Genomic DNA, 25,196 nt, shown 5'->3' on the forward strand with positions numbered 1-25,196 from the left:
ACTTTGATGTTTATGAGACATTAATATGAAACATAATTGTTAAATTCTAATAAGAATGGTAATTTTAATGAGCTTAGCCCATCGTCATTAGCAGTCTTTTGTATGTGTTTATCGTAGTACTGGAAAACCAATTATTACCTTTCTTTAAAAATATTTTCTACAACTTAAACTCTTTTTCCATCTTCTTTTCAACAACTAAAGTGAGCTTTCACTAAACAACTTTTAAGAGCAGACTGGTAACCAGTAATGGGGCAGGGGAGAGAGATGAAGCAAGCCCCTGAGTATTAACTCCTACATTCTCAATTCAACAAATATTGATGAAACATTTACTCTTTGACAGGCAATCCCACAGAGCTGGGAGAATACCCCTGCCCCACAAGGTCCCTGGGCAAAGTATTCACAGGATCTCAGGCTAAAGAGCTGGAAGCTAGAAGTCATTTATCCAACCTAGGCACAGTGAAGGGACTAGCCCCAGGCCATACATACAACACAGTTCTCAAGAAGCAGAGATAAGATTGAAGCCCAGTTCTCCTCCGAAGCCTGGCAGCCTTCAGCCCTCCCAATTCAAATGCTTTTGAAGTGAGACTTCAGAAACCAAAGAGGGGGAAAGGGAAAGAGGAAGAAATCATGATTGATTAAGATTGTACTGCAGTTTTTTCACCTAGCTTTCCTACTACTGGCTGGAAAGGAGCTCAGAAGTCAGGTGGTCCAATCCCCTCATTTTGCAGCTGAGCAAACAGAGACCCAAGGAGGTGAAATCACTTTTCAAGGTCACCCAAGGGTGTTAAGCATCCGAGGCTTGAACTCTGCCAGGTCAGTCCTCTGTCTGAGCCCAGTCTGCTGCTCTTCTCTGGGCCTTCCTTACCCCCAACCCAGTGCCCACTTCTTGCAGTGACCCAGCCTGCTATTCTTCCATTTCTTGCTAGAATGGAGGGAATTATAAAGGGTAAGAACGGGGGACAAAATAGTAGGTTAACCTGAACTGGTCTGATGTTAGTTTGAAATATCCCCGCTTCCCTCTTAACCCATAAAATAAGATTCTACAACCTTTACCCTAGGCACTTTGGGAGGAGAGGGTGTGGAGAACCATTCCTAATGGCCCTATTTCCTGGCTAGCTAGAGTCCCAGCCCAATTTCCCATAAAAACCTTTACAAATAGTCAAAAGGTAGAGAAGAAATGATCAGATACTGGGTTTCAAAGTCCACAACATCTTTGGGAGAGTTCTACCCACTTCTGTCCATCTCTCCTCAGTATGGAAGGAGGTGTCTCAATGCTTACCATGCTCTCATTTCCCCAGAACATCCCTGCCTAGCCCTGGAGACCAGCATGGAAAAGAACTCACAAACTTCAATGGTACCAACATCACTAGACTAGACCTTTCTTCACCATTAGCATCTCAGATTCCTTTGTTCAATTTCTAACTTTGCCCCTGCCTAGCTAGGTCATCAGGGTAAATTCTCTTCAGAGAATTCAAGTTACTTCAGTAAGGGGGTTAGGGAAAAGGGGAAATGAATCCAACTTCTGGCATGTTCCATTAGGGTGTGCACTCAGAAAATTGTATTTTCTAAATTTTTATTAAAGTTGAACATTTATTGAATGATTAATCATAAAGATTATTTTTGTCAAACTAAAGAAATGTTAAAAACTAAAATTGATTTTTAAAATTAACTAAACTTTAAATATAAAAACTTTTAAATGACACACAAAATACCCATTTTTTGAAGACGTTATGTTGTGCCTCAGCACACCCAGCATATCCTGTGCCCTCATCAATGATTCCAAACCAGTCCCTGGAGGGGCTGGACCAGATCTGAGTGCTTTAATTCCAAATCCCTCAAGAAATGATGAACTAAAGGTTATTAGTCCCTATGGTATGAAGACATTGCAACAATTCTGGAATCCAAGCTCAAACAGAGAGAGTGCTCCTTCTACTTTCACAGGACTTTCCCCTCCTTTTCTCTACCTTCTCTCCAGCCCATGGGGAGGATTAAACTGGCTAACTCCCTGGCTATTAATAGGTGCTGACCTCAGCCAGCAGGAGGACAGGCAGGCTGGGGAGGGCGAGGCCTGGAGGCCCAACTCAGTAAGAGAGCCTGAGGGCGGTTTCTCCAACAGGAGATCTGAGCAGCCTAGAGGGTGGAGGAGGCCCCAAGGACAACCTTTGCTCTCCTCCTTTTCACTGCTCAGTTTCTCTACTTTTCTGCCACTCCCTGGCTCTCCAGAGCAGCTCCTCAGGTTGATTTTTATATGAAAGTCTGCAAACAAAGTGCAATCCATATTCTGCTCAGCTTTCTGGACCGGGCTCTGTTGCTAAGGGAAAGAAGTAAGTCAAGAACTGGGGCAGTAGCCCCACAGGAAAAGGGAACGAGTGATTAGAGGGTTTAATAAAGGTTTGGTGACTGAGACATAAACCCAAAGTCACTCCTCTTCCCCAGCTCCACCTTCCCCCAAAGTTCAGGAAAACCCCTTTGGGGCTTGACTTTACCTGGATACGAAGGATTCCCAACACAAGAAAAACACAAAGGTTGATCCAGAGGGTGATTACAGCGGACTCCAAGGGCAATCCCAAGCTCAGACGCTCCAAGTCGGCACATAGCGTCTATTGGGGACCCTGAGAGCTCTAATCAAAGTCCCCTTTACCCAGCAAGAGAACCAAATAGTTACCAGACCCTCCAGAAGTTTGCCAGGCAGCAAGAAAACCTGGGGGCAGGCCTCTCCCACCCCCAACCAGGGATCTGGAGGAAACATCAAGAAGCAGGTTGTTTCAAGCAGAAAGACTCTTAAGAGACAAGGAGAGGGGTGCAGAATGAAGTAACTCACTGACTAGAGCAAAGATGGGCTATTTTATTTTTATTTGTCAATTAAAGATCCAGGCTGGCTTAGGCAGCTAGGTGGTGTAATGGATAGAATGCCAGGCCTGGAGTGAGGAAGACTCATGTTATTGAATTCAAATCTGGCCTCGGATACTTACTAGCTGTGTGACCCTGGGCAAGTCATTTAACCCTGTGGATGAGGTACAGGCTCTGGGAAGCCCCCTTGAACTCTAATTAAATCATACCATTTGATGAGGCCATAAGCCTTAAGTTGTGGCTGGGCCTAAACCTCTGTTACTAGCCTAGCCCTCTACTGTCCATCTACTTCCTACCCCTGAGCCTATCAAAATATTATTCCACCCTTGAACTGGCCTAGCCAACCATTGTCTGTTGTCTTCAGGTAGCCTCGAGCAACTTCCCACCCTTAATCACTCTCTGACCTCAACTGACTTCTCCTGAAGAATCCCACCCCCCCAAACTCCTCTAGACAACCTTCTGTAAATAAGACCCCACCTCACACCATGTGGTGAGAGTGCCATAGAATTTTCTAGCACAGAGTTACTCTGGGTCCAATAGAAGCAAACTTTTAATACACTTTGCTTTTCTTTGGCTGAGAGAAGACTTGAGTTGAATTCATTTGGCAGGACCTGGGTGTTGGTATTAACCCTAACCCTAACCACATCATCCTTATCTGTACAACGAACTGGTGAAGGAAATGGCAAACCACTCAATTTTTTTTTTGTAAATAAATGTAAAAAAAATTGTCTTTACATGTAATTGAAAAAAATTGAATATTATCTTTTAAAAACTATCTTCCATAAAACAATCTATATTTTAAAATAAATACGTACTTGGTTCTCTGTTATAACCAGTTAAGGGAAAAAAAAAAACAAGAAGTTCCAAAGGCGAGAGAGATGTAGAAAGGGATAAGAAAGGAAAGACAGAAACACACTCAGATGCAGACTCAACAATAGAAAATGAGAAACAAGCATCAAGAGAGCAACATGCTGCACAACATAGAAACAGAAACACACAAATACAGAGAGAAAAACTAAGAAGAATCTAAGTCTTTTGGCCTAATGGGACTCCCAGCCTCCAGTTTCTCCCTCTCAATCAATAAGGCATTTATTAAGCACCTACTAGATGCTAGGCACTTTCCAATCCGTCCAACATCACCTTTCTGAGGCACAGATCAGAACAGTTCACTCACAAACCTGGTTCCCTCACTGCCTCCAGGCCCTTCAATGACCCCACCACCACCAGGCTGCTCCCCTTCTTCTCCAGCTTCTGTCTTCATACAACAGGCCACTTCTGAGCACTGGGCAGAAGCCCCATTGCTTGGAATGCACACCCATCTCCAACCTAGAACTCTTCCTTCAAGGTTCAGACCCAGCTGGCTCCTGAAACCTTTCCTAATCTTCCCAGTTGTTGGCTCTTTATTCCTCTTCAGATTTTTGCCCCTAGAATACTTGGATTTCTTCCTTGTCCCATTCTGTTCCTAACTTGTATGGACTGTCTCCTTCCAGAAAGTTCTTTGATGGTACATACCATTTTATTTTTGTCAATGCATCTCTAGTACAGGACTAGTTTAGAGTTGGTGCTTAGAAAATATTCGTTAAATTGAGTTGAATTTCACAAGGTAATATCTCCTTTGTTGTAGCCTTTTATTTTATTTGACCTTGGGCAAGTCACTAGAACTCTCAAAACCTCAGATTTCTCTTAGGATCCAGGATAATAATAGCATTTGCATCGCCCTCCTTCCTACTCCAGGTGGTAGCCACAAAAAGCTGGATAAACCTTACAATGCTATACAAATGTAAATTACTATCATTATTACCACCCCCAAAGGCTGTTAAAGCTCCACAGAAAGTTAGCAACTAACTACAGGGACAAGAGGAGGTACCACAACTAGTATTTAATACCAAGGTCCAAAGGAAATCAAGCCAAGGGGAAAATCCAGATGTGATCAGGTCCATATCCCATGTCTATCAACAGGGGAGCCTTTTTTTTTTTTTTCCTCAAAAGGAATCCCGGATAAGGACTCAGAAGGTCAAATCGTACTACATTTCCTAAACTAACAATTAGCTTGTATGGTCAGACAATGGATAATATTCTTCCTACAGAACCTTGTTCAAAGTAAATTTTCTTTTTTTTTAAAGGATGTATAGCAACTATAAGTATGACAGACTTTAGGGAAGAAAACTGCTTTAGGTAGCAAAAGACAGCAAAAATCCCTGGGAAAGGATGAGTTTCTTTGGGTACATCCTAAACACTTTCTATTAATGAGAATCTTAAGTAATACGAGGCCATAAGACTTTGGACTATCTGGGGAGAACCCAGGGATGGGAGCATACCCTCATTCTAAATGTTAGTCCTTCCAAGGAAACTCAGACAGATGCTGGGATTGGGGGTAGGGGAACTCCTTCCAAAAACATCCCGAGCCCAAGAGGTGAACCTCAGAAAAGCGCATGGATTCTAGGGGAAAGTGGTAAGGTGACTGACAAGGTTTATAATATGTGCAGTGAGGAACTATTTTAATTGAAATTTAGCCAGAGCCTGGGGCTCTCCAGAAGCCTGCCTGACCTTTCATTTTTTTCTTATAACCCATAAATAAACCCTTAGGGGAAAGGAAAACCAGACTAACTCCTCTGGAGGAAACCCTTAGGATGCAGAGTTCTTTTGCACTAGGTTTCCAACCATTCCCTGCACTGAAGCAAGACTGAGCCGCCCTGCTTTCCCTTCAGCTCTCTTCCCTCTCCTCATCCCCACCCTCCCAAGAAAACAAGGAGACTGCCATTCCGGGACCAAGTAGGGAAGAAAGTGTGTTCAAATGCCTGGGGGGAAAGGGGGCGCCCAGGCACCAGCCCTTGTTGCTACATTAAGCTCCTACTGTGAGACAAGCCTCTGCTTCTGTCTGTTCCCCAATGGGGTGTCTGGCCCAACTCCCAGCTACCTACCAGGAAAGTAGGAAAGGAAAAATCAGGGGAGAGTTCCCAAGAAAGTACTGCCTGAAGAATTTACAACTACAACCCCAAATCTCTGCTGGTTTCTGGAAAGAATGTAATCTCCTAAACTGCTAAAGCATATATAGCAACATAAGGAAAGTAGACACTCAGATATTTGCTGTTGATCAGCAGCAAAAACAATTATGCAGGCTAATTTATAATCATTTGAAGCCTGCAGTTTCTAACACTTGAATTTTAATCTAATTCTGGTTAGCTTCCTCAGCTGCAAAATGGATATTGCTACAAGCAACCTCTTCCTTTTGCAATAGAGGAGGTGAGCAAAATCTGAAAGTAGAGGTTGGTTGGTAAAGCGTCTGCCAGTCTGAGTAAAGTTACTATTTATGTCCTAAGTAAAATTAACTTTTCTTATTTTATGCAGAAGGAGAAACTGAATGAGGAGTCATGTAGAGAGAGTTAGGAAAAACCTGTGAACAACCAGTATGCACCACAGATATCCAAGCACTGCCCAAACATCTCCAGGAAGGGCCCCAGCAGTTTGGGTGGACTCCTTGTGGTGGATTTATGAGGAGAAAGGAGAATAGCACAAACCCGGCAGGCCTGAATGGTTGCTGCATTACTAGAAAGAGTACTCACAGAGGATCGAGTATAATCAATTTAGAACTGGAAGGGACTTCAAAGGCCATTTAGTCCAACCCCTTGTTTTACAGATATACGGAAACAGGAGGAATGTGGAAACTTCTATGGGGTCACACATACAAGTGGAAGGGCTAGGATTTGATCCCACATCCTCTGACTCAAAATCAGCACTTTCTCTTATATTAAAGAAAAAAATCAATGAGATCCATCAAATATCAAAGTACACGGAAGGGGAAGGGAAAAAAGATGCTATTGTTTTTTCTGTTCCCTCAAAAGGAGAGAGGGAATTGCTAGCTCAAAAGTGAGGTAAGCAGGTGTCAAGGTGCAGAGAAAGCACAGCCATGGGCCTAGATATCACTCACTTACCACACTCTTCCCTGGGTTTGTGATACTATATTTAACTGTGAATGTAGCCAGCACTACCGTTTTGTTTTTCTCCATTTTTCACTTGGGTTTGGGCTCCTCTATCTTAATCTTTTAGGATCTTTAAGTCTTTTCTCACATTGTAAGAGTTAGAAACACTCTTGAAAGCCACTGATCCAATCTCCCACAGCTTGAAGAAATCCCTAACAGAGGCCCCATCTGATCTCACACTAAGTACCTTTCGGTTCTGGCTTCACCGTGAACTCCTATAGTGCACAGACCAACATGATCATTCCCTATGTAATGATAAAAAAAACACAGGAAGCTGAAGCAATACAGAACAAGTCTACTTCAGTGTAATGGCTCTGAGGGTGTTTTCTTCTGTACAGAATAAGCAGGGTGGAGAGATGAACTCTAAGGTGCCTTCCTCTGGCATTCTTGCTTGGTGTGAAATATTTCAAGGTTGCTATCATTCAGTCTTCATGACACAAATATGTGTTAAGTGGATTAAATTTAACAAACATATTAAGTGCTTATCACATGCAAGGAACTGAACTAGGTATTAAGAATACAAGCGAGACAGTCCCTGCCTTTAAAGAACTTACACTCTTCTGGGGGATGAAGACATATGCATGGCTAAATACGACACAGAATAGAATGTGATGGAGGAAATGGGAAAGGGGACATCTAGACAAACTGCTCTACAAAAACTTAAGATAAATGGAAAATTCTGAGCTGGGGGTTCTCTGGAAAGGCTCCAGCAGGAATTCTTGGAGTCTCTCTGCAGGTGGTTGTACTATTTACAACCTGAACGGTCTTGGACTTCTCCAAAGAATGGGAAGAGGCAGGGCTGGACTACATGAACCCTAAGGGCCCTTCTAGGGTTGTCTATGGAGTCTATGAACTTACTATGACCAATGCCCAGTGCCCCGAGAGCTAGAAAGTTAAATAGCCCTGCGGCCCAGCACTCATTGGCATTCTCTTTTACATACTAAATATCCTCAATTCCTTCAGTTCCTCCCCCCGCCCAAGAACATGGTTTCCTGGTCCCTCCCCATTCTAGCTGCCTCACTCTGAACAAACTTTAGAGTATTTAAGGTGGTGCCCAGAATGAACACAATATTCCAATATAATATAATGCTGGCTAGTACAGCATTCACCTTTTTATTACTATATTACATCTTACCCCATCTTTATTGTTATACAACATTGTTCTTCCACTAACGTTTTTCAATGATGCCTGACTCATCAAAACAGGAAGGTGACACTGGGTTCTTGACAGCTAGGTCAGCAAAGCCAGATATCTGCTGATCCAAGGACCAACATGGCTACCTTTGCAATGGTTCATTACTATTTTGGTATCAGTGATGAATTTTTTCAGCAAAAGCAACTTTTTTTTTTTTTAAAGATTGGGTCTCCCTTTCTTGCCTAGGCTGGAAGAGAAGGCAGTATTTACTGGTCCAAACCTACTTTGACCTACTATGTTTCTGACCTGGACTGGTGTGCCCCCATAGACACAGCCTGTTGGCACCCTCACTCCAGGCGGGGGGCTCCCTATATTAGTGCCAAACTTAGTGCTGGCACCCAATCAGTATAGCCCACTATGGCTCAGAACTGAGCTCAAGAGATCTGCCAGCCTCAGCCACCCAGGGAAACAGAGATTACAGGCTGGGCCTCAAAGGCAATTGTTAAAAATAATCTATTAAATTATAAAGAAGTTGCAATCTGCATTGGTGAAAAAAGTATCCTCACTAATGAAATCACAGTTTCTGTCTGTCAACAGCTCCTATTATGCTTATAGCAACTAATAATCCCAGACCTTTTTCACATTAACTGCTGCCCCTTCCTGTACTTGTACAATTGATCTTTGAAGCTAAATGCCAAAGACATAAACCCACAAAATTTCATCTCACTAGGATCATAAATTATCATGGATTCATAGATCATAATCCGATCTATTACCATGAATCTTGCTTCTATCATCTATTATATTAGCTATCTCTCTCTACCTTGTGTTATCTGAAAATTTAATCATCAGCCAAATCAGTGATGGTGACCTGAGGGACAAGACCACAGATCTTTCAAGCTGATACTTCTTGCCATTAGATAACAAGTAGCTATAGGGCAAAGCTGTACAGTAACCAATGGAAAATCCTGCCAACAATACTAAAAAGCAAGCCAGGCTTAATCATCCCATCTGGGAAAGGTATCATAAGACCAAAGGCTTTGCTGGCTTCCAGATATTGTGTCCCTGGCACTCCCCTGATTTAACAGTAAGAACAGCAAGACCTTACACTTGTCTTCCATAAACTACTCCATCAATTCAATACTGATGCTGCCTCTAATAACACAGATAGAGGGTTTTAGAGGGGTTGCCCTCTAATACATGGTCTTCAAATGTCACTGTGGCCAAGCAAAATAATCTCCTTGTATCCACTCCAGGAAGACTCATCAAACTCTGCAAACTCAAACAAACTGTCAAACCCTGAGCCTGTATTAGAACTCTTTCTACAGAGGTCATGTTCCACTGGCCCAGCTTTTCAGTACCAAGTAGCCAAGTAAGACCCTCCTGGAGGTGAAACAGCTGGTTCAAGTAGCAGTTCCATTTTATAGATGAGGAAATGGGCTCAGAGAGGTTAAGTGGTTTGCTGATGGTCACACAGCTAAGTATCTGAGCATGTATGCAAACACTGGGACCTTCCCAACAGGCTGCATGGGGTGTTCAAGGTCTAGCACCCACCTCTGGTGGCAGGACTCACCGAAGACCTTTTCAGGGCTGCTCCTCCACTTCTAGTGTCTCCCTTTCACCCAACTCTCACATGTGGCTCTAAGGAGTTCCAGCACATACAGAGGCTACACTCTAGTAAAACTATCTGGGCAGACAGGCTAAGCCAGGCTGAGGGTAACCAATGGGCCTCAGACCCATCAGTGAGTTAGGGGAGTGTCTGCCCCAAGCAGAGTGAAATGAGCAGATGAGAACAGTTTGTTCCAAAAGCATCTGCATCCAGGACCATCACCAGTCATCCTGTCTTGTCTTGCCACTGAACTTCAGTGGCATTAAATCCTGCCTGGAAGAGACAGTGAGTCCAATGATTTTGTCCAACTCTGCCTCAACTTAAATTTAATTCATGCACAAGCCAAGATATCACCTGTGAGGTCACTGGTCCTCTTTGAAAAGGACAACACCACCTTCCTAATTCTAAGTCACCATTTAGCTCAAATCTTAGACTACATAGGAAACCAGTCACTTCTGAAGCAATGGAAAGATGTTATTACCCTTCTATTCTTCTTCTTTTGGAGGGCACTTGGGGTTAAGTGACTTGCCCAAGGTCACACGGCTAGTTTTTTGTGTGTGGGTGTTAAGTGTCTGAGGCCAGAACCGAACTCGGGTCTTCCTGACTCCAGGGCTGGCGCTTTACTCACTGCGCCACCTTGCTGCCTGAGTTATTTCTATTTCTTAAGGTGTTATTTTCTATCATTCTATTCTTCTTAAGGGCAAAGAAATTCAGTCCAGGTCCCTTTTCCTATTTTAGTCAAAGTGATAAATAACAAGCCACTGGACATTTCAGAAAGATAAAATCAGTGAATTACCAATGCAATTTACTAAATTTCAGTTCAATTACTAAAATCAGGGAACAATCCTCTGGCAAGAGGTTTTGTGCTCAGGTTGGATGCTCATCATTTTTTGGCCCCAGCCAACAGTCTGTGTTGTTAATGTGGAGTTGCTCACTTGTGACAAGTGTTTGATGAGAGGTATAGATTTAAAGAGGAAAAAGCATAAAAGAATAGGGAGAGAAGGCCATAGAGGCAAAGGAGGCACTATCATCAATCACTAGTCTTTCCTTACAGGATACAAAGTCCATTTAATCTCCCAGTATTTCATGATTTCATGAGCAATGGATCAACAGCCAGCCTTGAAGTCAGAAGGACCTGGGTTCAAGTTCTGCCTGACATATACCTAATGGCCTTGGGCAAATCATTTTACCTTTCAATGCAACTTTCTGATACTATAAATTCTACCAATTGTGAGTAATTGTGAATCTGCCCTGGTAGGGTGAGTTTTCTCAATGGGAGTCCCCTATGTGAAATCACAAGTCTGATTTGTAAAGAAATCTTTGTCTCAGTCTGAAATATTCTTCTAGAATTTCCCAAGGCAGCTGATGAAGGGTTGGGGGCTAGGCATGTTACTGCTAGTCTCCTAGTATGCAGAAAAAGCATGAGGCTCTCAGAACTTTCTATTCCATTCAGCATCTTCTCTCCCAGACAATGCTCAAGGCCCTGGCACTCTCCAGGTGCCTGGGCAGTCACAAGAAGGCTCAAGGCTGGCCAAAGGCTTTCCAGGGGAATTGGGAAACCAGTCTGACAAGTAAGCTGCCTGCCCAGGTCATGGTCTGATTGTAAACCAGGGGGACTCCTGAACCTATAAGACCTGTCATAAGACTAACTGAATCTCCAGCAAAATAGTATACCTGGCTATAAATGTTAACACTTTTTGGCCCCACTTCTTGGCTGGGATAGGCTATGGTAATAAACCACAGAAGGTCTGTAGTGCCTCTCTGAGGGATGAATGCACAGAGTTCTACAGTTCCGTAAACTCCCTACAACCTGGGAGGCTGGAAAAAGAGTCTTTCTCAGTGAAGGAGTCTGGAGAACCAATGTAAAATAAATCCACCAAGATCGCTGAAGATCCATGATGGATTGAGATGTGACTCTAGCCCAGTGCTCTACTAAGTCATGCTGATTACTATAGCATAGTCTCTTTAAAAAATGGGAGTGCTCTAACCAAAATATATTTTACAAATGAGACATCATGGCACATTTGGGCATTAAATAAAGGAAAAACTAAAGCATGATATGAGTGTCTATCAATGAGGCAAATGTGAAGAATCTCACAAATCTAAGCACACAGCTGAAAATGGTGATGGAGAGGATTCTCACTCTCCTAAAAAAAAGGAAAGGGGGAGGCTAGGTAGCATAGTGAGTAGCGCACCGGGCCGTGGAGTCAGGAGGACCTGAGTTCAAATTTGACCTCAGACACTTAACACTTACCAACCGTGTGACTTTAGGCAAGTCACTTAACCACAATTGCCCTGCCTTCCCCCCTCCAAAAAATAAAAAAAAAGCTCCTGAAGGAGAATCAGCACAGCCCTGCCTAGAGCAAATACTGAATTGAAGGGCCTAGCCTCTTGGGTAGTGACTGAGAGGCAGCCTAATAGGAGGTGGCTGCCAACTATACAACTATGACTAAAAAAGCCCAACCTCTAAAAAAGCCTTCCCTCTAAAGCAAACAAATCCTAAGGTTCAACTAGCCCATAAATCTTCCTGCAGGTCCTTCCCTCAATCTTATCCCCACCAAAGTCAATCAACTGCCAAGTCCTGTTCATTTGGCTCCACAATATCTCATATCAGCTTCCCTCTCACTACTCATATAGCCACCACCCTTTATTAACTCACCTTGAGACTCTTACAATAGCTTCCTAATGGGCTTGCCCTTCTAATCCATTTTACAGGCGCCAAAGGAATATGGCTAAAACACAGATCTGTAACCCCTCTGCTCAAAAAGCTTCAGGGGCATCCCATCGCCGTTAGAATAAAGACATGTCCTAAGACTGACTTTGAAGGCCATTCACAAATGGCTCTAAGCTCCTCTTCTGGCTTTATTTCACATTATTCATTCCAGTTAAGTTGTACTACCAGAGGAGATTTGAAATTTGAGATTCTACCTCCTCCATCTGACTATCAGCATAACCAATTAATTCCCCGTACCCAGAATGGACTCCCCCTCTTCAGCTGGAATTCTCTCAGTCCTTATCTTCTAAGGTTCAGCAACCTGAAGCCTTCTTAATCCATCCCATGACTACAAGGATTCTCTCTGTTCTCAAGATAATCTTGTGTTTACTTTCATACTTGTCTCAGCAGAATCTAAGTTGCTTGAGGGCAGCTGTGACTTTTTTTCTTTGTATTCCCAGTTCTGAGTTCAGTGCCTTACACATAAGGACATTGACTTAGACCTATGATTTCTCCTTCTCTCAGAATAAGAAATGCCCTCTTCCAGTCAAAAGCACCTTCTGTCTCCCAGTCTTAGGATGTTCCCTAGAGCCCTGAGAGACTAAGGGACTGGCTCAAAGTCAAAGTGAACTCTTATTCACTATGCCATGTGTGCTTGCAATAAATGATCCTTATCAAAATCTCCCATTTTCCTGATCTGCTGGTACGATCTTTCTTAATCTATATGCATGTCCCTAAGGCTATTTATCTCCCTCTTGACTTCTCTTCTTTTTTTTTTGCCTTTTTTATTTGGAGGGCAATTGGGGTTAAGTGACTTGCCCAAGGTCACACGGCTAGTTTTTTTGTGTGTTGTGTCTGAGGCTGGATTTGAACTCAGGTCCTCCTGATGCCAGAGCCAGTGCTCTATTCACTGTGACACCTAACCGCCCCTTGACCTCTCTCTTCTTGATGTCCATATAATCTGACTTAGCCAGAAGAAAATGTCAAATGTATGTATGCTTGAGAGAAAAGGAGAGAGAAGGCGCTAAACATCAAATACACTGTGATTTTGCTCCCACCTCTACCCTTACCTATAGAAGTTCCCAGGAAACAATAAACCTGCTATGAATAAGAGGCTTTATCTCCAACCTATCCACCATTCAGCCATCAAAATGACTTTCTTAAAGGGCCTGTCTAACTAGGTCATCCCCCAACTCAATAAACTGCAGTAGCTCCCTATCACTACTAGGATCAAATAAAAAATGCTCCATTTGACTAGCAAAGCCTTGCCTAAACCTAGTCCCCTCAGGCCTTTCCAGTCTTACACCTTACTCTCCATCACATCTCTTTGATAGAGTGCCTCACTAGCCTCCTCAAGGATTCCAGAGTTCTGTTCTACCTCTCAGCTCCAAGCATTCTTTTTGTATGTCCCACATAACTGCAATGTTCTCCCCCAAAGCCACTGAGTGCCAGGCTTGGAGTCAGGAAGATTCCTCTTCCTGAGTTCAATTCTGACCTTAGACACTTACTGTGTGACTCTGGGCAAGTCACTTAACCCTGTTTGCCTCAGTTTCCTCCTCCGCAAAATGAGCTAGAGGAAGAAATGGTAGGCCACTCCATTATCTTTGCCAAGAAAACCCCAAATGGGGGTCACAAAGAGTCAGACCCAACTGAACCAAAGAAACAAAAAAACCCATCTTTGACAGGAAGCCTTTCCTAACTCCCCTTAATTCTAGTGGTTTCCTTTTGTCAAATATTTCCTATTTATCTTACATAAAGCTTGCTTCATCTATATTTGTTTGCATGGTGTCTTCCTCATTAGATTGTAAACTCCTTGGGGGCAGAGACTATCATTTGTCTCTTTTTGTATTCCCAGAATTTAGCACAGTGATAAGCTACATGATGGAAATTAAAGTACCTTTCTAGGGGCAGCTAGGTGGCGAAGCGAATTGGCCCAGGAGTCAGGAGGACCTGAGTTCAAATCCAGCCTTAGACACCTAACACTTACTAGCTGTGTGACCTTGGGCAAGTCACTTAACCCCTATTGCCCTACCTTCCCCCCTCAAAAAAAAAAAGGCAAAAAAAATACTTTGCTCTTCCCAAGGACTCAGAGAGGAAATAGGTAGGAAATATCCTGAGACTGGACTCCTGTTCTTTACAAGAAAGCTGCTACAGTAAAAAACATAGGAAAGTATCATATTTATTTCTTATTTTTATTTTACAAAAGAACAAGATGTACTCAATTTCATAATGGAAAACGTGAATTTTCAGGATTACAAAGATAGCTACAAGGGACGTTGCTGGAAGTCATCTAGTACAACCCTCTCATTTTACAAACGACGAAACTGAGACCCAGAGAAGTTAAGTGACTTGTCCAAAGTCAGACAGGTAAGGTAAGGGTCAGAGGCAAAATTTAAGGGTCAGAGGACATTCTCAAGTCCATAGTACCAAGAAGATTCTCTAGGTGGGACTCTGAGTATGCCTCTGATAAAGGCATCCAGTCTTAAACCCAACAGAATTTTAGTATAGGAGAAGTATAGAAGATTTTCTACAGTTTCTGTCCTTAGGAGTTCCAAAGCAAACTCTATGTGACAATAATAATAACAGCCAGCATTTCTATACTTACTTTGTGCCTGGGTTAAGCACTTCACAAACATGACTTCACTTGATCCTCAGTGAAGCAGGTGCTATTCTTGTGACCATTTTACATTTGAGGAAATTGAGGCAGAGGTTAAGTGACCTTCACAGAATCAGACAGCTAGTAAATGTCTGAGGATGGATTTGAATTCAGGACTTCCTGACTCCAGACTCAGCACTCTATGCACTGCACCAACAAGTTACCTCTCAAAGTAACAGTGCCACAGAAAAAATGGCACTTATTAAATTATTAGTGCCGCTGCTGCTGCTACAACAAGTAGTATTAGGCATTTCTAGTACATATCCCCATTTTGGAACTCCTTTTACCAATACAGATCAGCAGCTCTGCAGTTTCTAGCTAGTCTTCAAAAGTTGCCAGGGGAGCACCACAATCCCATAGCTAGGATGGGTCACAGGGAGTGCCCGAACCCAGCTGGGCCTCATATGTCTCCTCAGCTCCCTTTCACAGCTACAATAAACAGTATCCTCTTCAAATGTGAAAGGCACGTACAGCACCCATGAAGGTGTAAGACCTCAAGTCAGATAAACTGAGTTCAAAACCCACTGCTGCTATGACTTGTATGAAACACACACACACACACGCCCCTCTAATATTCCTAGAAAAGAATAATTAGCAAAATTTTTGTTGTTTTGCAGATCTAGTGCTGGAAAGAACCTTAAGAACCTTTAAGCCCAACTCCTTCCTTGAAGAAACCGAGGCCCCAAGATGAAGCAATCTGACCAAGATCCCAACAGGGAATAAGAGACAAAAGCTGAGGTTTGATTCCAGCTTCTCTGACTTCAAATTCAGCATCCTTCCCACTGCATCATAATGCTTTTCATTTCAAAGGTAATTATATAAGGTCTTTTACCTTAATCAGAAGTATTATTTATTACCTGAAAAAAAAATTGTGATTAGTTTCTTGATGTGAAAGCATAAAGCTCATAAAGTTCAATTATCTTTGTAAAATATAAAAAGAAAAAAAATCAATTACTAAAGGTTTATAATCTAGGACAAAATCCTTTACTTAAATAATAGATTGAGACCAAAATGTAAAATTAAAGATTCACACATCTGCTAACTATTCTTCCTTGCCCTGGACATGCTAATAAAGCAAACTGTTTCTGATTCCCAATTATCCAGGGAGGCTGACGTATTACTTTCATACTTCAAAGTGCCTATCTGGCTACTCCACCCCCACTCCCATCCCCACCACTGTCCCATAGCCATGATGCTAAAAAAGAGGACACTTATTGGACACATCGACTGCTCAGAACTGCAGCCTGTGCCCTGTGTTCCAGGAGAATTATCTAAGAGGGAGTGGGTCCTATCACCTCCTCAGATAAATCTGCTTCAAAGCAACTTCTCCTAGAGACCAAATCATAGACCACTGAAGAATGTTACAGAGTTGTATGACAGCTCCAGTACAGGGCTGCACAAAATATCTATACAGAAAAAGCCAGCTAGTGGAAGAAAAGTCAGGGGACAAGATCCAAAGCAAATGGGAAAATGAAGGTGAAAGTGACTAATGAAGAGATAAGAGTATGTATTTATAATATTTGTAGGCATTTTTTTCCATTCGACCTACTCTGACTTTTACTAGAAGGGGAGGCTGAGCTTGAGAAGCAAAGACAAGTCCAAGGTCACATTGTGAGTCAATGGCACAGCTGGGCAGAGGACACAAAGTTTATACCCAACACTGGACTAGATAGGTGGGTGGAGGCAGATAAGAAGGTCAAAAGACGGGCTTAGTGTCAGGGAGGGGCAGTAGTAAATTGGAAGAAGAGTAGAGGAGACTTTGCTAAAAGCTGAAATGTGGATTTTAAAGAGAATCTAGAACTTTAGATATCTCCCTCTAAACCTTCCTCAAGAGGGGGAGGTTCATTCCACTGGGGTGCCCTCAGGGGCCAGGACCAGGTATCTGGGGTAGGAAAAAAACCCTGCAATTAGGGCTGTGGCAGTTAAATCTTCCTAATCTACAACACTGAAGGCAAGACTAGGAGCTGGTGACTGATGAACTCAGCTAGGCTCTAGAAAGAAAGATTAGCTATGTCCTCTTTTAAGCTCCTTGGGGGCAGCACCTAGCCCTTTAAATGGTTTGTCAGTCAATCAGTCAGTGCGCAAAATACTGGGGATGCAGAAAGAGGGAAAAAAGAGCCTTTGCCCTCAAGAAGCTCACAATGTAATGGGGGGGGGCGGCGCAAAAAGTAAGCAAGTATATACAAACAAGCTATATTCAGGATAAAGAAGAACCAAAAGAGGGAAGGCTCGAGGGCACTAGAATTAACGGCGATCAGAAAAGGAAGCAAGGAAGCAGGCAGATGAGGGTGAGGGGGCAAAGCATGGGGGGGGGGGGGGGGGGGGGGGGGGGGGGGGGGAGAGCAGCCACGGCCAGAGACTATGCCCAGTGACCAGAGCCAGGAGATGGAGTATCTTGTTTGTGGAATAGCCAGGCCAGCATCACTGGATCAGAGTACATGGCAGGCAGTAAGGAGTAATAAGACTAGAAAAAACTGGTGGGGATAGATTATGAAGGGCTTTGAATGCCACAAAGAGCATTTTGTATTTGATACTCAAAACAACAGGGAGCTGCTGGAGTTTATGGGGGGGGGGGGGATTGATATGGCTGCACCTGTACTTTAGGAAAACCACTTTGGTGGCTGGTTGGAGTGGAGAGACTTGAGGAAGGCAGACTCACAAGCAGGCTATTACAATAATCCAGGTGTGAGATTCGGGCCTGTACTAGGATGATGATAGTGCCAGAGGAGAGAAGAGAACATATTTGAGAGATGCTGCAAAGGTGAAATCGACAGTCTTGCGCTTAATACAAGTTTGCTGATGGTGACTGCTTCTGTCCCAGAGTCTGCAGAGGTGCTCCCCCATGCCTGCCTCACCTATCACAGGCCTTTCATACAATCCCTAGTTTCCTTCAAAACTCAGTCCAAGTGCCATCGCCTACCCAAGGCCCTTTTCTATTCCTCCCTGCTTCTAGAGCCTCCCCCACAGACTGGCCTTCCATTTATTTCACATATTTATGTGTACATGTTGTTTCCTGCAATAGACTGTAAGGGAAGGGAATGCTTCATTTCTGTCTCAGTATTCCTAGCATGTAGTACAATGCCAGGCACATAAATGTTTGCCGAATGACTTGGGAGAATGGAGGCTCTTCCAGCCTGTTCAAAACAGTTTCTAGGACACAGTTCAAAATCTACACTGTACTCTCCCAGGTTACACCTCAGCCCCTTAATTACTAATTGGTAAAGCCTTTAAAAAAAAAAAAAAACTGCTTGCTGGGGCTTCTTTTACACCCTGTTAAGAGAAACAAAGGCACAAAGAAGACAAATCCAAGGACCAACGCCTTTGTCCTGCTGGTCCATCCCTGGCCCTAAACATCTCTCTATATTTCTTCCTAATAGTTTCTCTTCTTCTCTTACAGCCTGGCTAGGTATTTTTAGCTCCTGGCAGTTACATGAAAAATCTGCTATAAGCTTCTTCAGCACAATAAATTTCCAGAATACTTGGAGAGACCTCCCAACTTTGATGTTACAGCCTTTCCCTGGGGCTACATCCTCCCTTCTGGTCCCTTCAATCTTCCCATCTCAGGGCCACTTTGTTGTATATAGGGTTCCTATCCCTTATTTTGGCTGCTGATGAAAAAAGCCTAGTTCGCTCAATATCCTCACTGTGTTGAAAGAGTTCCAGAAGGCTACAAGAGTTTCTGAAGTGAAGGTGATTGATTGCCTTCTCTGTGTACATGACAGCATCATGTTTTACTAGGACAGAGATGGCCTTTCTAGTGCTTGGTACAGTGGAAAGGAGACTGAGGTAAAAGAACTTACTCCCCTGTGACTATAGGCAAGTTACTTAACCAGTCTGGGTCTCAGTTTCCTCAACTGGAAGACCTGGAGGTTGGACGAGACCACCTCTAAGATCTCTTTCAGCTTTAGATCTATGATCTGGTCATTCTTTTTACTATGGTACTATGCTACCATCTCCCTTCAGGGCTGTGCCTGCAACACTGTAGATCCTAAGGAAGGAGGGATGGGGAAAGATAATGAGTGCTCCGGAGAGCCCAAATCTGGCTTATTTTTGGCTTTATAGCTACTGAGATTATTTCCCTGGGGGGCAGAGTGGGGGAGGGAGAACAATGGCTAGAAAAGTTATTCCACGTTAGAGTTTAAAGCTATTTGCTATTTTTCTCACTAACCAAACTGGGCTTGAGTTAAGTATCCAAATTCAGTACCTCTTGAATCTAGGGGCCAGAGAGACTATGACAAGAGCCAATCAATCTGGTTAAATCTTCATCTAGAATGTAAAGAGGTGAAAAGGATGTTTTGTGAATGACTCTAGGTGGTCCCAGAATTTAATGAATGACGGATAGGCATGGGGAAAAGAAACACTCAGGATCATTTTCCAGCAAACAATTTAGAGAAAGTTTAATCCTGTGAGACTGCGGGACATGGTGCATTGTAGCACACACAGGCTACTCAGTGTAAGGAAAACTTGGGCTCAGGTTCCAGCTCAGATACATGATGGCTACATAACCTTGGGCAGGCAGCTCTCTAACATGGACTGTTTCATGATCAGAAGTGATGCTATCTCAGACCTTAACACAATGTCAGAGATTATGGAAAGTGGGTCCAGAAAAGTCCTAAACTTCATCCTTAAGAATTTTCCTTACTCAGAGTTCGTATATCAATGAAATCATAGGTCCAGTCGAAAAAATAGATCAGCAGAAAAGGCAAGAAAACCACACACTATCCCAAAATTTTTAAGGTCACTGGCCTGACATGACATTTGGTTGGGTCTGGGGTGGGGAGGTTATTATCACAAAAAGGTATCTTGGGGCTTGTTGACTGACTAGTGATTTAATTGTAATAACACTAGACTACTGTTCTAGTCCTGGCTCTGTTACCTATTAGCTGTGGGACACCAGGGAAGTTAGTTGATCTCTCCAGCCATTTCATCTACATAAAACTGTACTAGGTCAGTTCTAAATCCTGATAAGCTTGGGAACCTGAGCAAGACTGAGTTATCAAGCTTATGTACCCCCTTCTCCCCAAAGTCCCTCCTCAGGCTATTAGTGAATTGAAGCACCAGAGTATGGGCTGGTTTCTTTCTGATGAATTTCACCACCCCCCCCCCCTCCTACTTCCCAGTGAGAAGTCCTCTAGGAAGGTAATGCCCCATTTTACAGTGGGTGGGTCCTAGCCAGTTTCTTCATAGTTCCTCATCTTTTAAACTGCCAAACCTATGGGATTATAGATTACAAATAAAAGATCCACAGAGGTCATCTAGTCCAGGGCTGGGCAAACTATAGCCCAAGGACCAGATCTAGCCCTTGGCCTGTGAGCTGAGAATAGTTTTTATATTTTTAAATGCAATAACTTTACTTGAAACTTTATTTCAAAATGTAAAAATGGTTCATAGGCCATACAAAAAAGCTTGCCCACCCCTCATCTAGTCCAGCCCTCTCATTTTTTAGAAATTCATGGAAATGAAGTGGACTGTCAGGTCACACAGTCAGTGGCAGAATCAAAATTGGAACTCAGATCCTCTTGCCTCCAAACCCAATGCTCTTTCCGCTGTACTACGGCACCTCTATCCCAATGTGTAGGTTTAATCTGACTAACTCTATAAAAGAACATCCTCGGAGTCAGAAAGACCTAGTTAGCTGGGTTCAAGTGTCACCTAAAATGCATCCTAGCTCTTAAAGCTCTTCATAACCTGATCCCTTTCCTACCTTTCTAGTCTTCTTACACTTCCATCTCCTACACATACTCTAAGATCCAGTGTTACTGGTCTCCTTGCTGTTCCTGGAAAAAAAAATCAAAACATTCTATCTCCCTCCCCACTCCATGCCTTTTTCTTGGCTGTCCCCCAAGACTGAAATGCATTCTCAATGCTAGGAAACTGGGAGACTAAAGATATTACTATATACCTGTGGTCTCCTTTAGAATGTAAGCTCCTTGAGGACAAAGCCGGTTGGCCCTATCTTTGAATCCAGAGGCATTACAGGGGGTTTGGTAAACAGTAATCACTTAATAAAAGCTTGCAGACTGACTGACCAGGGGGTGGAGGGTGGGAAATCATTTAACCAGTTTAGAGTCAAACTGATAAATCACAGTGGGGAGCAGCAGGAGGGAGGGGTGTCACCCTTCAGAAACAGAACAAAATAATCTAGAGTACTACCCACCACTCCAGCTCCAGCTCCCAAAAGCCATCTTATTTCCCTGTCATGTTCAGCTCCTGCTATTCCCCTTTTTAGCCCGACACAAGCAATCTAGTCAGTTCCCCAACTTGACTCCACTCCATGTTCCAGAAATAACTTCCTGGGTCCTACCTCCTTCCCAGTCCCAAACTAAGGTTCAGAAGTCATTCCAAGGATAATGGGTGCAATTCAATCTCCCTATGGCTACCTTGACTGGAAAGAGAATGAGTCCAAAAGGAGGTGTCTCTAAACTATCAAAAATGAGACCTGGAACGAGAGACAACTGTGGTTTGCAAAAGGAAGCCTCAGAAAAAGCCTGCCTGGTTCAAGTGAAAATTTTGTTTTCAACTCTTCAAAAAATGCCAGTTTTCCTCCCTTTCAACCCCCTTGCTGCTGAAACCCAAGGACATGTTCTAGTTCATAAATGACTTCTTGACAGTGTGGCTTGATCCTGGATAAAAGCTTTGATGGAAGGAAGGTGATGTGTGTACATTAGGTTTGGGACTGATGAGTAAAACTCTCCTACTGCCTTTCTAGTCAGCCTCTTGAGAGGTAGCCAAGAACTGATGAGTCGGAAAAGTACAGAGCAAGAGAAGGCCCATTAAATATGCCTAAAAGACCAATGAAGAGAGGCTGATGTCTTCAGTCTAGGAAGCTATGACACTACTATTGCAAACACTGAATAATCTGCCTGCATTCCATTGAATTTTTAAAGCCCTCAAAATGTTATTTGGAACTCTCCCCATTCCACCACCTGAAGTAATGAAACAAGGGTTAGATTCTCTTAAATGCTTTTGTTCACCCCATAGGCAGTCTCTCAGAATAACAGGAGGTGATGGAGAAGAGAGCACAGGCTATATACAAACAGAATCTGTCACAGCAGGCTTAACAAGATTCCACAAATAGACTTAACAGACCACTAGGCCTTACCCTTCTTGAACTCTTCTAGCATGGCATCCAGTTTGGTGTCATGGAAGACAAAGTGAATTGGATGGTTATAGAAACGGGTGATGGTTTTCAGAGGAGTGCAGTCATCAGGGTCCACAAAGGCCAGATCCTTGACATAGAGGATATCTACAATATTGGACTGTTCCTCCTCAAACACTGGGATGCGAGTGTATCCACTTTCCATAATCTCTGACATAGTGTTAAAGTCCAGGATAGCGTCGCTTCTGATCATGAAACAGTCGTGGAGCTGGGTCATGATATTCTCCACCGTTTTGGTCCTTAGTTCCAGGGCACCCTGGATCATATTGAGCTCCTCCTTCACCAGATCATTGTATGGCTCGGTCACCTTCAGCATCTCCATCAGCTTTTCCCTGTTGTAGACTGTACCAATCTCCTGACCAAGAACATAATCCAAAACCTTGCTGATGGGAAAACTTAAGGGAAAGGTGAGTAGCATAAACAATTTAGTGACACCGATTGTGCTGGCCCCCACAGCCAGGCCGTGCCTGGAACATAGTGCCTGGGGTACAATCTCTCCAAAGATGACAATGCCAAGGGTGGAGGAGGCCACAGCTACCACTCCAGATCCAAGGAGGTTATCCAGAAGGATTGTGAGGGAAGTGTTGACCAGCACATTGCCCAGAAGCAGGGAACAGAGAAGGTAGTTGCCCTTCCTTCGAATAGGCTCAATCTTTCGGGCATACCTTCTCTCTTTCTCCTTGCCACAATTCTGTATGATCCTCAGCTCCATAGGATCCAAGGCCATGAGACCTAGATTGAGGCCAGAGAAGATGCCAGAGAGCACCAGCAGCACCATAACAATTACAATGTGCAGCCACAGGGGCAGGAACCTATGCTCTTCCTCCATGAGGAAGACCAAGGAGTCCTCCCCGGGCCACCTTTGCCATCTTCCCCCACTCCAGGTGCACAGGCCATAAAGCCTCGAATTCTCACTCCTCCTTAGGTACTTGGTTTCCAGGATCAGCAACGCGTTCGAGTTGTCTCTGCTCAGGTTGCCCAGTTGGTGGATGATCAGGTCCTTGGTGATCCCGATGCAGAAGTTGGATCGGTGGACATCCTGCATGGTCTCCACTTCGGTGAAGGTGATTTGGCTATGGCTTAAGGAGTCCAGGTTGAGGCCATACAGCCTCAGGCTCACCTGGCTGCCCTCGGAGACGAAGAGGATGCCCTCGGAGTTGGTCCCGCACGTCTTGTTGCAGTCTATCAGCCTCATGCCCAAGATTTTGGGCTCTTCCTGGCCCCAGGTACCCCGGACCCATAGCAGCAGTCCCAGCGCCGCCAGGAGGAGGCGCCCTCGGGCCCGTCCTCCCGCCGGGCCCGGGCCCAGGCCCCCGCCCCCGCTGCCCGGCGCCATGTTGCTCCTGCCGCCGCCGCCGCGCCCCAGGGCCCCCAGCCCCCTGCCGCGCGGCCCCGCTCAGCGCCGCCGCTCCTGCTGCTCCGCTGCCGCCGAGCCAACTGCCCGGGCCGCGGGCCTGACGTCACACCGGCGGCCCGCCCCCCCAGGCCACAGACACACACCCGGCCCACGCCCCCTCCGCCTGGAGTCACGCCCATTTTATTTGCATGTCACCGCCTACTCAAACCCCTTCCTCCTTCCTCCTTCCCTTCCCTCCCTTTGGAGATGCCGGCACCTATTGCCCTGGTTTAAGGGGGTCTGGGCTTTTAAGGTGGAACTGGAAAGGTCAGGGATCGTACTATTTTTGAAGTTGAGAGGTGAAAGGGACATTAAAGGTCATCTGGTCCAGCCTCCTTGTTGTACAGATAAAGAAAGTGAGGAAGGCCCAGAGAGAAGTGCCCAAGGTCACGAAGGGTGTAAGTGACAAATCGAGGATTTGAGCCTGGGACAGGTTGGCGCTCCGCCCTCCCCCGTGCTTTAATTTGCCCCATAGAATCAATCCATCCCAAGATCACAGCACTCTAGAACTGGGAGACCTTAGAAGTCATGAGGTCCAATCCCGGACCCGAGAGTCTGCTGGCTAGTTTCGCTGCCTCAAGTCTCTCCCCCTCCAGCCCATCCCCCACTTGGCTGCTCAATTGAGCATCCTAAAACACAGGTCTGACCAGGTCACACACAACCTCCCCCCCAAAGCAAACAAACCCAAAAAACTCCCGGGGCTCCGTTATCTCCAAGATCAAATATAAAATCCTATGTTTGGTGTTCAAAGTCTTCATAAGCTGCCCTCTCTTTCAGACCTTATACTTCATAACCTCCTCTCTCACCACCTCCAGCCCCCCAACAGTCTTCAATCCAGTGTCACGGACTTCCCTGTTGTTCCTGGAACTTGACAATGTCATGTCCCCACTCGGGACATTTTCACTGGTGATGGATTTCTCTCCCTCCTCCATCTCTGTCTCCTGGGTCTCCTGACTTCCTCCAAGTCCCAGCTAAAATCTCACCTTCTTACAGGGATGCCTTTTCCAGTCCCCTTTAATTCTATTGCCTTCTCTCCGTTTTTTATCTCCAGTGTATTGTCTGTGTCTTGTTTGTGGATAGTTATTTGTATGTTCATGAGTTCAAATCTCGACTCAGACTCTTATTAGCTGTGTGACCCTGGGCAAGTCACTTACCCCTATTTGCCTCAATTTCCTTATCTGTGAAATAAGCTGGAGAAGGAAATGGCAAACCACTCCTGTATTTTAGCCAAGAAAACCCCAAAATGGGGTCACAGGGTCACACCTGACTGAAAATGATTGAACAGCAACATTTACTGTTGTCTCCCCCATTAGATTATGAGAGCCTTGAAATCAGGGACAGTTTTTTTTTTTTGCCTGTTTTTAAGTCCATGGTACTTAACACAGTATCTGGCATGTAGTAAGTAGGTACTTAATAAATTCTAGTTGACTGACAGATGAGGAAACTGAGGCCCAGGGTATACAAGTAAGCCAGAGGAGCAGCAGGACTTGAAATCAGGTCCTCTGACTCTACAACACCTCTCTTGGATCCCAAAAGGGACACCTCTAAATCTATGATCCTACACTACTTCTTGATAAGCCTCAGTTTCCTCATCTGTAAAATGAGGCAACTGATGATCTCTAAGGACTTTTCTACTTCCCATACATGCCTGCATGTGCCCAAACTCAACAGCCACATTAGAGAGGAAAGAATGCTGAA

At 44.2% G+C, this 25,196-nt stretch overlaps 1 protein-coding gene across 3 annotated transcripts in view; it reads right to left on the reverse strand.

Moving 5' to 3' along the window:
• The window catches only part of CNNM4 (cyclin and CBS domain divalent metal cation transport mediator 4), a 64,271-nt gene extending 40,833 nt beyond the window's left edge, over positions 1-23,438 (reverse strand). For 2 of the 3 annotated variants that reach the window (XM_069071907.1, XM_069071904.1), the window contains exon 1: positions 22,046-23,438. In XM_069071907.1, the coding sequence (XP_068928008.1) occupies positions 22,046-23,438 (1,393 nt within the window). The remainder of the gene's footprint in view (positions 1-22,045) is intronic. The other variant, XM_069071905.1, reaches the window with a different exon arrangement.
• Positions 23,439-25,196: the final 1,758 nt, after the last annotated feature.

This window comes from Petaurus breviceps, unplaced genomic scaffold (genome assembly GCF_028583685.1).
Source record: "Petaurus breviceps papuanus isolate PSGF00001 unplaced genomic scaffold, PetGlider_PUasm1.0 90845, whole genome shotgun sequence".
Taxonomy (NCBI): Eukaryota; Metazoa; Chordata; class Mammalia; order Diprotodontia; family Petauridae; genus Petaurus; species Petaurus breviceps.